Source organism: Carassius carassius, chromosome 38 (assembly GCF_963082965.1).
Source record: "Carassius carassius chromosome 38, fCarCar2.1, whole genome shotgun sequence".
NCBI classification, from domain to species: domain Eukaryota; kingdom Metazoa; phylum Chordata; class Actinopteri; order Cypriniformes; family Cyprinidae; genus Carassius; species Carassius carassius.
In genome coordinates this window covers 12,300,508-12,316,522 of record NC_081792.1, presented here as the reverse complement: position 1 = coordinate 12,316,522, position 16,015 = coordinate 12,300,508, and the positions used below count along the sequence as shown (strand labels likewise).

General features: G+C 47.2%; 1 protein-coding gene across 2 annotated transcripts in view; it reads right to left on the bottom strand.

The window, feature by feature from the left end:
- The window catches only part of LOC132119336 (paralemmin-1-like), a 61,358-nt gene that overhangs the window by 33,912 nt on the left and 11,431 nt on the right, over positions 1-16,015 (bottom strand). For both annotated transcript variants that reach the window (XM_059529197.1, XM_059529196.1), the window contains exon 2: positions 2,051-2,096. In XM_059529197.1, coding sequence (XP_059385180.1) covers positions 2,051-2,096 — 46 coding nt within the window. The remainder of the gene's footprint in view (positions 1-2,050; positions 2,097-16,015) is intronic.

The window sequence follows — 16,015 nt, the reverse complement described above, 5'->3', positions numbered from 1 at the left end:
AGTGTACTTCACGGGGTCCTGCCCCGAGCAGGCTCTGGTCTAGTCTTCCTAGCAGACGACGTGGGTTTGAGGCACGTCGTTTTTAGGAGACTTCAGCTACGAGAGTCCTGAGGCTGCGGCTCAGGACCTCGGAGGGCAGGCCCCTCTGGGGAAGAGCGGTATACACCGCATTACACGGTGCCCGTCTCTCCTCAGTGCCCTCAGGAGATCGATCTGCCAACCCTGCCGGTGTTCCAGGGCGCAGCGGTCTCCAGCGAGCGCTTCTCTCAGTTACCGCCTGGAAACGAAGCGGTGCTAAGAGGCTCGTGACCTTCTGGGAGGTTTCCAGAGCAGCTAGTTTGGCTGTCTCAGTGGGTCCTGCACACTGTAGTGAGAGGCCACAGAATCCAGTTCTGGTGGGCCCCAAGCAGGCTCTGGTAATGGAACAGAAGTAGACTCTCTCTGAGGATGGAGACCATCGATGTGGTCCCTCCTTGGGTTGCAGAGTCCGGTCCTACAGCCGGTACTTCACTCTTCCAAGGAAGGATGAGGTGTTGTGTCCTTTTCTAGATCTGTGCTTTTTGAACCTCTCAGTCAGGGGACTGAAGTTTAGCATGCCTGCACAGGCCAAGTCCAAGGACTGGTGTGTCACGATCTATCAAAAGATGCTTTTATCTCCATCCTTCTTCATCGGAAGTTCAGAGGTTTGCTTTTGGGGGCAAAAGCCTACCAATACGGATCTTCCTCTGGCCTTGCACTCTCACCCCACACTTTCACGACACAACCACATTGACGATTGGTTGATATCAGCTCAATCTGAGCAGATGACGGTTCGGCACCGAGGTGTCGTTCTCGCTCACTTGAAAGAGCTGGGGTTAAGACTTAACGCCAAGAAAAGTGTGCTTTCTCCAGTTCAGAGAACCACTTATCTGGGCATGGAGTGGGATTCGACCACGATGCAGGCAAGTATGTCACCTGCTCGGATCGAGCAATCACGGAGATTGCTGGGTCTGATGGCAGCTGCGTCCAACATGAATACTATTGGCCTGCTGTACATGAGACCCCTACAGTGGGGGCTCGAGACCAAGGGGTTCTCCCTGAAGGGAAACCCACTTCGCATGCTAAAGGTCACGCGGCGCTGCCTACGTGCCTTGGATATGTGGAGGAAGCCTTGGTTCTTGTCTCAGGGCCCGGTGCTGGGAGCTCCTTGTTGCCGCGGGATGCTAGCGACAGGCGCGTCCCTCAACGGCTGGGGTGCGGTCATGAGTGGCCACCCTGCCCGCCGTCTGTGGAGTGGTCGCCATCTGACATGGCACATCAACTGCCTGGAGATGCTGGCCGTGCTTCGTGCACTTCGTTATTTTCTCCCAGACCTAAGAGGTCGCCATGTGTTGGTGCACACCGACAACACAGCAGTGGTCTCTTACATCAACCACCAAGGAGGTCTGCACTCACGCCGTTTATACAAATAGCGTACCAGATCCTTGTGTGGGCCCAGGACGAATTCCTCTCGCTCAGAGGAGTTCACATTCCTGGGCATCTTAATATGGGAGCAGACATCCTGTTGAAGCAGGGGCCAAGGCCCGGGGAATGGCGGCTTCACACCAAGGTGATGAAGCAGAGTTGGAGTGTTGGGCCAGACTCGGGTGGATCTGTGTGCGACTCGAGACACATCGCACTGTCCCCTCTGGCTTCCTCTGACTCATCCAGCTCCACGCATCCAGCGTCTCGTTCCTTCAAGGAACCAGGGTTACATATGTAACCTTAGACGTTTTCAACATTATTCACACTGTAGTTTAAATTGCAATTGTAATTTTCTAACTATTTAATTGTTACATTTTGTATGATTTTACTGTGTTTATATATATATATATATATATATATATATATATATATATATATAGAGAGAGAGAGAGAGAGAGAGAGAGAGAGAATTTTAGACATGGGCAGACAAATCAGCCATTTTCAAGAAGTAACAATCTCTGACCCAGTTTCAGATTTGTGAAATGGGTTCAGTAGGTGGGTTTATAAGGACCGCCAGGGGAACATGTGGTGTGAGAATCTGACTTACTGCAATAGCCTGGAGCCGCTCCTGCTGTGAGACTGATTCTGACATCCTGAAAGAGAGAGAATATATATATATATATATATATATATATTAGACTGGTAGACAGAACAATAGTGGCAAACAACTATTTCGGAGATATCTGAGGACTGAGTGTAAAATTACATAGCTGCTGGCTTCACGTTGGTGTATCGTTTATATATATATATATATATATATATATATATATATATATATATATATATATATATATATATATATATATATATATATATATATATATATATATATATATATATATATGAGCTGATAATACCACCACAATAATACCAGAGGGAAATGTTCCCAGATCCCTGACTTTGAAGTGTTAATTAGGAATCATGATAGAAGCTTATTGTTATTTGTCATGAAAAAATAAATACTGACATCACATTAATATCACATTACAATTATGACTGAGCAATACATTTTTAATTATGATATTCAATTATGTTATATATGTGTGGTTATTATAAAAGACAGACAGACAGACAGACAGACAGACAGAGAGAGAGAGAGACAGACAGGCAGACAGAGAGACAGACAGATAGATAGATAGTTTGAGATTGAGTGAGCAAGAAAAGAAAATATTCAGCTTTGTAGTGAAATTACAAAAATTCCTTGTAAGGCTTGTGCAACTGATTCCAAGAAGAGCAGAAAATGGCTAAAGAACTGTGTCAACGTTGACCTCATCCTCTGTGGCTCAAGCTGGAGACACAAACGGCAGCGTGAAGTTTCTCCCTAATGACAAACAAAGTCTGTTTTTCCGATCAGGAACATCCTCATTCAACTCATTCCCCCATTTCTTGTCCACACACACACACACACACACACACACACACACACACACACACACACACACACACACACACATTTCCTTGTTCATATGCAAAGGGCCAATCCCAAAAGGTCTTCCAGACAGTAAGACGGACCCCTGCTGAAAGCCCCATCTGCAGAAGGATACAGCTGTGGCATGTCTTCCCCTATACAAATCATTTAAAAGCTGAGGTGAGATGCCGTCGGGGAAAAGAAGAATGTGAAGTCTTCTCTCCGACCCACTGCACTCACATTCCCATCTCCCCCAACAGGAGTAAAACACAACACCTGTCAGAGGAACTGAACGGGTGACACAGCAGCTAATAGCACAGATGCTGAACCTGATGCACCACTAAATGACTAAACAAACATCCTTATGGAAGCAAATATGACTGTTTGAATGATGTTTAAAGCTAGTATTTCTTTAAGCTAAAATCACATGGACTATAGAGTCTGCCTTATGCTTTTCTCTGAATTGTATTTGCTCTGAATAGTAAATCTCAGATATCCAAACCATCATTATATGATTAGAAACGTCTCGGTTACGTATGGTAACCCTCTTTCCCTGAAGGAGGGAACGGAGACGCCATGTCGGTGACCGACGAATATGGGATATCGCTTCGATAGACCAATCTACTTCGAGTGTAAACTAAACGAGCCAATGCACATTGACATGCAATTATTGCATCCAGCTGCCGCTGATCACTGTGTGAGTATAAGAAGGCAGCAGGTGCAATGCATTCCAGTTTTTCGCTGAGGAGCAAATACAGGGACCCGGCAGATCAGCAGCGGTACAGCAACCAAGGCGACAGGACGTGGCGTCTCCGTTCCCTCATTCAGGGAACGAGGCATACTATACGCAACCGAGACGTTCCCTTTCAGTCGGTCACTCTCGACGCCACGTCGGTGACCGACGAATATGGGATCCCTATCAAAGCGCCATGGGTGCTGCCCCTCCATGCTTCCCACATACACATATAGCATCCATTTAGGAGTATACGGAGAAATTTGAGGTGATTAAAAACCCTCTTGGGAAGGCAGAAGTCTGCCGGGGAAACACGGGCTCTAAGGCTATACCGTGGACTATACACATACGAGTACCGCTTAGTTCTCAATATGGAACCCACCCTTCCATAGTTCTCACGGATACATCATGAAGGCCTGGCGCCGGACATTTCGCCGCGTCCAGCTGCTTAGGGTGATGGAGGATGTCAACAGGGTCTACAGTATGGACACTCTGAAGCTGTTTAAGCAAGCCGTCACTAACCGGGGCCTCTCAGTGCCACTACCCGTTTGAGGTGAGAACACAGGAGGATACCGTATAGGACCTAGCGAACATGTTAGGGGTCGCCAAGCCCGCAGCTCTCCGTAACAGACAAAGATCTGGTCTGAGGTCCTGAAGCTTTGAGTCCGGTCTACGTAGCACCTTAATGCTCGGACGGGACAACGCAAAGCCAGGGCTGGGTCTGCCTCCACCGGGGGATGCGCTTGTAGGTTCATCACTTGGTCTTTGAAGGGTGTAGTGGGAACCTTGGGCACGTAGCCAGGCCGGGGCCTCAGGATTACCTGGGAGTCAGCCGGCCCGAACTCTAGGCATGAATCGTCGACCGAAAATGCATGCAGGTCCCCTACCTTCTTGATGGAGGCCAGTGCAAGCAGGAGCAGAGTTTTCAATGAAAGAAACTTTAGCTCAACTGAATGCAAAGGCTCGAATGGGCCCTGCTGTAGTGATTTAAGCACTAGAGACAGGTCTCAAGAGGGTATACAGGGGGCCGGGATGGATTTAACCTCATGGCCCCTCTAAGGAACCTGACGATGAGGTCATGCTTACCCAAAGATTTCCCATTCACGGGGTCATGGTACGCAGCAATAGCAGCAACCTGGACTTTGAGGGTGGAGGGAGACAGCCTTCGCTCCAGCCCTTGCTGCAGAAAGGACAGCACGACCGCAATCGGCATCTTCGGGGGTTTTCTCGGCGAGAAGAACACCACTCGACGAACAGGTTCCACTTCAAGGCATAAGCGTGTCTCGTAGACGGTGCTCTTGCCGAGGTGATGGTGTTCGCTACCTCTTGGGGTAATTCACCTAGAACCTCCGCGTCCCGTCCAGGGACCAGACATGGAGTTTCCAAAGGTCTGGACGTGGGTGCCAAATGGTGCCCCATCTCTGAGTCAGTAGATCCTTCATCAGACGAATTGGCCAAGGAGGGGCTGTCGCAAGGAGCACTAGTTCGGGGAACCAGGTCCGCGTGGGCCAATACGGCTCTACTAGCAAGACTTGCTCCTCGTCCTCCCGGACTTTGCACAGTGTCTGTGCGAGAAGGCTCACTGGGGGAAATGCATACTTGCGTAGGTCCCGCAGCCAGCTGTGTGCCAGTACGTCCGTGCCGAGAGTTCCCTCGGTCAGGGAGTAGCACAACTGGCAGTGAGAGGTCTCTGGAGAAGCAAACAGGTCTACCTGAGCGGCTCTGAACCGCCTCCAAATCAGCTGGACCGTCAGGGGATGGAGTCGCCATTCTCCCGGGAGCATTGCTCGAGACAGCTCGTCGGCTGTACGACTGAGCAGGCCTGGAATGTGAACGGCACGAAGTGACCTCAGAACCTTCTGACTCCAAAGGAGGAGGTGGCGGGCGAGTTGCGACATGCGACGAGAGCACAGACCACCTTGTCGGTTGATGTACGCAACAGTCGCAGTGTTGTCCATTCGGACCAGCACATGCTTGCCTCGTAAGAGACCTTTGAGACGGTCTTCCAAACCCCTAAGACTGCATGCCCGTTGTACATGGCCCCCCAGCCGGTGGTGGAGGCATCCGTGTAAAACACAGCATGCCTGGAGATCTGCTCTAGGGGCACCCCTGCCCAGAGAAATGCAAGATCTGACCACGGAGTGAGGGTTTGGCGACAGGCCGGTGACCACGGAGTGAGGGTTTGGCGACAGGCCGGTGTATCTTGGACCCGGTGAGTGCCGTGCTTCCACGCCCACCTCGGGACTCGGCCATAAAGCCAGTGCTGGAGCGGTCTCATATGTAATAGGCCGAGCGGTGTAAGTGCCGCCATGGCCGCCATATGCCCCAGGAGCCTCTGAAAGAGTTTCAGTGGGACCGCTGTCCTGCTCTCGAACGTATTCAAGCATAGCTGCCACTTCGGGATCCGACTCAGGCTTTGCCACCGTCCCAGAGGGCGGTAGCGCAGCCGAATCGTCATCCGACAGCTCTCCCTCCGATGCTGAGATCGACATCTGGTCGGGGGGAGTCCCACTGGATACCGCTGGTACACTCCTTGAAGAGGGCCCAGCGCGTTCCGTGGGTTGCTCCACTGGATCGGAGGTACAAGAGGAGTGGTGGTCCCCAGAGGGTTGGTTCCCTGCGGGGTTTGCCACCACTGTGACTCTCAAACCACCCGCGTTACTGCCGGAAGTGGTTATCGTCTTTTAGAGAAATTTGCTATTTAGGAAATGCTCTTTTAGTGCTGAGGCAGACAGGGGAATTGGTCGCTTGCAACACGGCAGGGGTAGTGCAGCCTGAAGTGTGCAATCCACTCGACACAGGAACGACCGCCGCTGAAGAGCCGTCTCGCCAACACACGAAGCTTCCGAGAACGTGCTGAACTCGTAGTTCACAGCAGACACAGTTAAGCAGAGTGGTACTAACGCTTGGCTCCGAAGCGAAAAGCTGGAATGCATTGCACCTGCTGCCTTCTTATACTCACGCAGTGATCAGCGGCAGCTTGATGCAATAATTGCATGCCAATGTGCATTGGCTCGTTTAGTTTACACTAGAAGTAGATTGGTCTATCGAAGCGATATCCCATATTCGTCGGTCACCGACGTGGCGTCGAGAGTGACCGACTGAAAGGGAACACCATTTTTATCTAGCAAGTGATAACAGGTTGAAAAATCCCATGATTTTTATGTGTGCATATGATTTCAGAGGCAAAGGCGTTTGTCTGTTAGGTTTCACTGACTTGTCTGCATGGATCAGAAATGCTCCCTCAGCCGAATTCACCTACATCCAGACAGACTAAAACACTGCAGTCCTCCAGCCGCCCCATAACACACTCCAGCATTAACCTAACAGGTAAACAGATCAATATGCTCTAACACAAATATTTAATGGCCTTCTTGATTTTAAAATCTTGAAATTATAGCCTTTAATGAAATCCCTCACCAATCATACTCACAAAACTTACAAACACCCATTATATTCGCTGAAGCTTCGTGCAACTCTGTGTTGCGTCATGCCAATTCATTGTCCAATTTCTGACCAATCTGAGATGATAATTACATTATTCATACAGGGATTCAAATATATTCAGAATGTGATCAAAGAACATTACATTATCAAAGAACATATACAAACTCAATTCCAAAAAAGTTGGGACACTGTACAAATTGTGAATAAAAACAGAATGCAATGATGTGGAAGTTTCAAATTTCAATATTTTATTCAGAATACAACATAGATGACATATCAAATGTTTAAACTGAGAAAATGTATCATTTTAAGGGAAAAATAAGTTGATTTTAAATTTCATGGCATCAACACATCTTGAAAAAGTTGGGGCAAGTCCATGTTTACCACTGTGTGGCATACACTCTTCTTTTTATAACCATCTGCAAACGTCTGGGGACTGAGGAGACAAGTTGCTCAAGTTTAGGAATAGGAATGTTGTCCCATTCTTGTCTAATAAAGGCTTCTAGTTGCTCAACTGTCTTAGGTCTTCTTTGTTGCATCTTCCTCTTTATGATGCACCAAATGTTTTCTATGGGTGAGATCTGGACAGCAGGCTGGCCATTTCAGTACCCGGATCCTTCTTCTATGCAGCCATGATGTTGTAATTGATGTAGTATGTGGTCTGGCATTGTCATGTTGGAAAATGCAAGGTCTTCCCTGAAAGAGACGTTGTCTGGATGGGAGCATATGTTGTTCTAGAACTTGGATATACCGTTCAGCATTGATGGAGCCTTTCCAGATGTGTGATCTGCCCAGGCCACATGCACTCATGCAACCCCATACCATCAGAGATGCAGGCTTCTGAACTGAGCGCTGATAACAACTTGGGTTGTCCTTGTCCTCTTTAGTCCGGATGACATGGCGTCCCAGTTTTCCAAAAAGAACTTCAAATTTCCATTCGTCTGACCACAGAACAGTTCTCTTACGAGAGCTCTCTCGTACTGCGTCTTTGCTAAGACGCTACGGGAAAAGTCTCTTTTCACGAAATACTGAAGCAAAAAATTATCCTTAATTTTGTATTTTTGTAAAGCGCATTTGCAACAGTACACAGCCATAGGCGAGACGGCTCGTTCGCTCATTGGCTTGTTCTGCGGCAATTGCACAGCCTATCGAGCGCGGGCTGATGCAACATCAGACCAATAAGGGCGCTTCGCGCCCTTCTTGCCGCTTCCCGCCGAAACGGGTGTGGCCCAACCTATAAAAGGAGCTCGAAAAGGCTGACTCACCTGATTTTTCATCTCTTCAGCGAAGCTCACGCATCGCTGGATCACGGAGGAAGCAAGCGCCGTCTGAGAAAGCACATCAGCAGGACGAGCCATTCTGAAGCTGCTGGCATCGCCGCCTTCCACTGCCGTTCCTGCTGCGCTATCCGGCGCCTATATCCTTTCAATTCTGTTATATCCAAGCTGTTCTTTATGTGTGTGTGTGTGTTCGCCCTGCGACACACACTCGTAAAAGAGCTCGCGTCTTTTTTAAGATGCCTTCCTGCGGCTCGTCAGAGCCCCACTCAGCGAGGGAGACCGGTACGTCATCTCTGTCTCCTGCCTGGGTGAAGATCATGCAGCGCTCGCGCTCGCTGACGGCGGATGCCCCCACTGCGAGCTGTTGCCATGGTGACTCTGAGGACTCGCCTGGCCTTTTTCTCTGAGCCTGCATTCTCCGCTGCGCTGAGGCGCCGTAAAAGCATCGCTTCCAGCGGATTCCGGAACCGTCTTCAGCTCAACCGAGCTCGCCGGTTCGCCCTGCTTCACCGGCCCCCCCTGCATCGCTTCCCGGTGGGCAGCGCCCGCTGTTTGCCGGCGCGTCGTCCGAGGAAGTCGATCTCAGGGCCGCGTCGGAGGAAGAGGACACGCGCTCTCTGCTAGCTTCGGGCAGTGAGGGCTGGGCGAGCTCCGAGGATCTCGCGCATTCTGCTCAGAAGCCCAGCAGACGAGCTGACATCGAGAAGGAGCCGGGGCGAATGCTCGTGTTGGCCGCGAGCAGACAGCGAGTTGAAAGTGGCATATGCAGCCCACAGTCACTCGCAGACATATCGAGTCCCACAGGACCTGCTCAGCCTTCCCCCAGTCGCTTAAGCGCCGGGACGAGGTCGAGGAGGAGCGATCTGCCCGCTGTGATCAGCGCGCTCCCCGCCTCAAATGCGCAGCACACCCGAGCGCCGCCGTTGCCCGGTCAACAGAGCGCGCTTCGCATCCAGCCCTTAGCCATTCATGCAGATGCATGGTCAGCGCTTCCAGGGGTATCGGATTGGGTGCTAGGCATTATAAAGAGAGGCTACTCACTACAGTTTTTTTTTTTTCCGACGCCCTCCGCGCTTTTCAGCGCGCGTCGAAACTACGGTCAAAACTACTCGCTCCTCTCAGACTCAGAGGCATACGAGTGCTGAATTATTTGGACGACTGGCTGGTTCTGGCCCGATCACGAGCGGATTTACTCGATCACCTCGAGAAGCTCGGCCTCAGTGTCAATTGGGCGAAGAGTTCGCTGAACCCCAGTCAGACGATCCTGTTTCTGGGTATAGTTCTGAACTCGTGTTCCATGACGGCGCGGCTGTCACCACAGCACGCGATGGGCATTCAGCGCGCAGCGAGTTCTTTCCGCTGCGGCGCGACCGTGTCGCTCAAACACTGTCAAAAGATGCTGGGTCTCATGGCCTCAGCATCTCCGGTTCTGCGGCTGGGCCTGCTCCGCATGCGCCCCCTGCAGATCTGGCTGAAGGCTCCGGTGCCGCGCAGAGCGTGGGCGTCTGGCCGGCTGCATTTCAAGGTCGATCAGAGCTGTGTTGCGGCTCTAGCACCTTGGACAGCGAACGGCTGGTACCGATCAGGTGTAAGCCTGGGGACTTCCCCGAGTGTGAAAATGGTGTCGACGGACGCCTCCACTTCGGGATGGGGAGCGCTGCTCGAAGGCAGACCGTCCTTTGGCCTATGGTCAGAAAGGGAAAAGCTCCATCATATCAACTGCCTGGAAATGCTGGCAGTGGAGAACGCGCTGACGCGCTTTTGTCCCCATATCAAGGATCACCACGTCGTAGTCCGTGCGGACAACATGTCCGTGGTGTCCTACATAAATCGCCAGGGTGGTCTCGGGTCCCGAAACCTGTGCAGGCTGACGGAACGCCTCCTGGTTTGGGCTCAGCGCAACGTGCGCTCGCTGAGAGCAGTGCATGTGCCTGGACTGCAGAATCTGCCCGCTTTATGCGTTCCCTCCCGTCTCCCTCCGTCCGCAGGTGATAGAACGGGTGAGAGAAACGAGATGTTCAATACTGCTTGTAGCACCTCTTTGGAAGAACCAACCATGGTTCCCAGATTTGATGCAGTTAGCAGATGTCGCCCCGTGGCCGGTACCGTTGAGGAGGGACCTCCTCTCGCAGGCCAGGGGCTCGATTTGGCACCCTCAACCGGAGTTGTGGTCCCTCCATGTGTGGGCGCTCAACGGTTACCCGCTGATCTCGCAGTGGGAGTGCTAAATACCATCACTCAGGCTAGAGCTCCGTCGACACGACGTCTGTATGCCTCGAAGTGGTCGGTGTTCTCCAGCTGGTGCACAGCTCGAGGTTATTCACCCCTTAGTTGTGAGGTGACGGAGGTCCTCTCCTTCCTACAGGAGCTGTTGGATAAGGGCAGAGCCCCATCCACGCTCAAAGTTTATGTGGCGGCCATCGCGGCGTTTTCTGAAACGGCGTCCGGTCAGTCAATAGGAAGGAACGATTTAGTCATCCGGTTCCTCAGAGGAGCTAGGAGGCTGAATCCTCCCAGATCTCCGTCAGTCCCTATGTGGGACCTCGCGGCGGTTTTAGAGGCCTTGAAGGGTCCCCCTTTTGAGCCTATCCAATCGGTTAGCCTTCAACATCTGTCGTTCAAGACAGTATTCTTGTTGGCTCTCGCTTCTGTGAAGCGTGTGGGTGATTTGCACGCGCTCGCGGTGAGCCAGTCGTGCTTGGAGTTTGGGCCCAATGACTCAAGGGTCATACTCAAACCTAGGCACGGTTATGTGCCGAAATCCCTCAACACACCGTTTCGGTCTCAGGTTATTGCCCTGTCTGCCCTGCCGGTGTCAGGGGAGGATGGAGACTCGAGTCTTCTTTGCCCTGTCAGAGTTTTAAGAGCTTATGTGTCTCGCTCTGCTGCCTTTCGGCAGACGGAGCAGCTGTTTGTCTCGTTCGGTGGACGTTCCAAGGGAATGGCTGTTTCGAGACAGACTCTATCCAGATGGATAGTTGACGCCATAGCGTTAGCTTACGCTTCCAGGGGCCTTCAGTGCCCATTGGGCGTCAGAGCACACTCCACAAGAGGCGTCGCCTCATCGTGGGTGTGGTCTACTGGGATCTCCTTGCAGGATATATGTATGGCGGCAGGTTGGGCCTCGCCGTCTACATTTATCAGGTTCTATAACCTGGAGGTCCCCGCCTTGCAAGCAAGGCTGTTGTCGGTATAGTCGAATCAGGGCCCTGAGGGGAATTCTAAGTTCACGGGCGCTATGCGCTGCCGACTGTTATATGGGCAGTATTGCGTAAGACCCGCATTGCCACATTGGTCAGGCCTTGCCTCGGCTGTGTGATGTCATATTGCCGCATCTACGGATGGTGCTAGATATAGGACGGACGGCTTTTTCCCTTTTCTGTCCTGGACTCTCTGTGAGTCCCTCAGGTGACTGTGCACTGAAAATCCTGGGCGTTGCTTCAGGTTTATTGGTGTGTGATCCCTGCGCGCACGGCGTTTTACATTGGGTTCCCGTATCGTCTTAGCTAAGACGCAGTACGAGAGAGCTCTCGTAAGAGAACGTACTCGGTTACTAAACGTAACCTCGGTTCTCTCTAGAAGAGCGAACGAGTACTGCGTTCTCTGCCGTGCGCACGATTCACTCTGGTTCGCTTCGGCGATGAAATAAATCAGGTGAGTCAGCCTTTTCGAGCTCCTTTTATAGGTTGGGCCACACCCGTTTCGGCGGGAAGTGGCAAGAAGATGGTTATTGGTCTGATGTTGCATCAGCCCGCGCTTGATAGGCTGTGCAATTGCTGCAGAACAAGCCAATGAGCGAACGACCCGTCTCGCCTATGGCTGTGTACTGCTGCAAATGCGCTTTACAAAAATTCAAAATTAAGGATAATTTTTTGCTTCAGTATTTCGTGAAAAGAGACTTTTCCCGTAGCGTCTTAGCTAAGACGCAGTACTCGTTCGCTCTTCTAGAGAGAACCGAGGTTACGTTTAGTAACCGAGTACGTTTTCCACTTTGCTACAGTCTATTTTAAAAAAGCCTTGGCCCAGAAAAAACGCCTGCGCTTCTGGATCATGTTTAGATATGGCTTCTTTTTTGACCTATAGAGTTTTAGCCGGCAACGGTGAATGGCACGGTGGATTGTGTTCACCGACAATGTTTTCTGGAAGTATTTCTGAGCCCATGTTGTGATTTCCATTACAGTAACATTCCTGTATGTGATGCAGTGCCGTCTAAGTGCCCGAAGATCACGGGCATCCAGTATGGTTGTCCGGCCTTGACCCTTACGCACATAGATTGTTCCAGATTCTCTGAATCTTTGGATGATATTATGCACTGTAGATGATGATAACTTCAAACTCTTTGCAATTTTTCTCTGAGAAACTCCTTTCTGATGTTGCTCTACTATTTTTCACCGCAACATTGGGGGAATTGGTGATCCTCTGCCCATCTTGACTTCAGAGAGACACCACCACTCTAAGAAACTCTTTTTATACCCAATCATGTTGCCAATTGACCAATAAGTTGCAAATTGGTCCTTCAGCTGTTCCTTATATGAACATTTAACTTTTCCGGCCTCTTATTATTACCTGTCCCAACTTTTTTGGAATGTGTAGCTCTCAAGAAATCCAAAATTTCAAAATGTCTCACTTTCAACATTTGATATGTTATCTATATTCTATTGTGAATAAAATAAGTTTATGACATTTGTAAATTATTCCATTGCTTTTTTACTCACAATTTGTACAGTGTCCCAACTTTTTTTGGAATCGGGTTTGTATATTTAAATATTTCACTTTAATGGCATAGAAAAGGACCTATACATTGCCATTAAGGTAACATTACTGAACCTTAATAAAAATGAAATAAGATTTATTATGAAATAAGAATTACTAATAAACCAATAAAACAAAATACTATTGTAATATTTAACTGTAAAAAATATCATTTAATAATATAATAATATTAATAATAATATTTTTATTTGACATTATGATCACCATTGAATAATCACATATCACAATTTTGTTTTAATTTTGATTTATTGTGCAGCCCTAATAGTGATATAGCTACCCATATTAGTGAACACATTTCTTACAATGTAAACCCAGTGTCAATGTGAAATTTGAATAGCAGAAGCAGTAGCTTCAAAAAGAAACCGTTCCTGGGTTCAGTGTTCAGCTTTGTCAGGCATAAAATGACATAACTTTCTACTTCTGACAGGGCAGTCAGCACCTCACACTGATTATTTTTACACTCTTTTAAAAAATCTATATACTGCTGCAGATTCTGTGCAGTAGAGGCTCAGTCGTCTGTAAAATGAGGGTCATATGTCTGGCTAATTTTCCTCCCGTCACATGCTTATCAGCCACAGCTAGCACAAACAACAGCTTGATCTCAGAGCGGGTCCAGTCAGAGCATCCCATACGCCAACCGATTAGATTTCCTTTACTAGCTTAACACTTTAATAGCTGTCAACAGCACGTCCAAGTTGTCTTGAAATGTTATATAAGAGTGATGGGAAAGCTATGAAAACTGCTAAGCTACTAAGTCAAGTTGCTCTTTTCAGTGTCACTATTAGCAAACTAGTTATCAATTTAAAATATATAACTTCACTTAATAACTTAATGTGATAGTTTTTACTTTCAAATAACGTGTGTGCTTTTTAGTGTCTGTTAATTCCCCTCAACGCATTACTGTTCAAAAGTTTTGTGTTTGAAAGATTTTTCAAAATGTTTTTAAAAGGTGTGCCTATGTTCACCAAGGCTCCATTTATTTGATCAAAAAATACAGTAAAAACAGCAATATCTTAAATATTATTAGAATTTAAAATAAGTTTTCTATTGTAATATATTTTCCAATGAACTAATCATTTAAAGTCTTCGGCTCTCAATCGAACATAAAGGGTGCATTTTAAAAATGTTTATTAAGGATGCAAAAAGTCATACAAATCTGTGTGTTGCTGCATCATTATTGATCCAAATCAACCAGCAAAACACACCATAAACACCAACAGGTTTAGACCATATAAATCAATAAATGTTTCCACATCTGCATTTTATTCTCTTGGCTGCAATAATATTCTGAATCTGAAAGGATCGGGGCCATAAAAAGACATCAGTTTCCTCAGGTATTTCAGGTTTTTCTTAGATGCTAAATGAACGACATATTTCACAAATAAAGCTGCTTTTGACACGAGCCATGAAAACAATCTAGAGAGAAGAAGGAATTCAAGGCAACTCTTTCACCCTAAAGAAATCACATCAGACATGCAAGAGAACTAAAACAGATGTTTCACAGTCAATAAAGCTGCACCTCATCTCAGCCAATATTGTCTAACAGTTTCAGCAGTTTCATGTCATGTCTCTCAGCTGAGTTCAGGGATGTGTCGAGGTCGTGTGGATGAACAAACGTCCTCCTGCAGGCACAAAGAACAGCTTTGAGACCCCATGACTGCATAGAAAGACAGATTTTTACCAAAAAACTAATTTGTGGTCTACTTGGAAAATGCATCCAAATCCCATTATTAGAAAACAGTGTCAGCTGTGCCTGAAAATTGTAGCTTTTTTTTATTATTTATAATTTTTTTTATTATTTATTAGCATTTAATTTTAAAATGTTACTGATAAATTACCAAGAACTATCTTTATATATAAACTGCCGTTCAAAAGTTTGGGATCAGTAAGATTTAAATGGGTTTTTTTTTAAGAACTCTCTGCTGCTCGTCAAGGCTGCGTTTATTTGATCAGAAATACAGAAAGAAAATTTTTTTTGTGAAATATAAAATATAATTTTAATTAAAAAAAATAATTATATTTTAATATACTTTCAAATATAATTTATTATCAAAGCTGATTTTTCAGCATCATTGCTCTTCAGTGTTCAGTCTTCAGTGTCACATGATCATTCAGAAATCATTCTTAAATGCTGATTTAATATCAATATTGTAAACAGTGTTGCTGCTAAATATTTTTAGGAACTTTTTTCAGGGTTCTTTGATTAATAAAAAGTTCAAAAGAGCAGCATATTAATATAATATTCAAAACAGAAATCTAAACACAAACACAAAATAGAAATGTGTTCAGTTTTACAAACCCGATTCCAAAAAAGTTGGGACACTGTACAAATTGTGAGTAAAAAAAACAATGGAATAATTTACAAATCTCATAAACTTATTTTATTCACAATAGAATATAGATAACATTCCAAATGTTGAAAGTGAGACATTTTGAAATGTCATGCCAAATATTGGCTCATTTTGGATTTCTTGAGAGCTACACATTCCAAAAAAGTTGGGACAGGTAATAATAAGAGGCCGGAAATGTTAAATGTACATACTGTATAAGAAACAGCTGGAGGACCAATTTGCAACTTATTGGTCAATTGGCAACATGATTGGGTATAAAAAGAGCCTCTCAGAGTGGGAGTGTCTCTCAGAAGTCAAGATGGGCAGAGGATCACCAATTCCCCAAATGCTGCGGCGAAAAATAGTGGAGCAATATCAGAAAGGAGTTTCTCCGAGAAAAATTGCAAAGAGTTTGAAGTTATCATTATCTACAGTGCATAATATCATCCAAAGTTTCAGAGAATCTGGAACAATCTCTGTGCGTAAGGGTCAAGCCCGGAAAACCATACTGGATGCCCATGATCTTCGGGCACTTAGACGG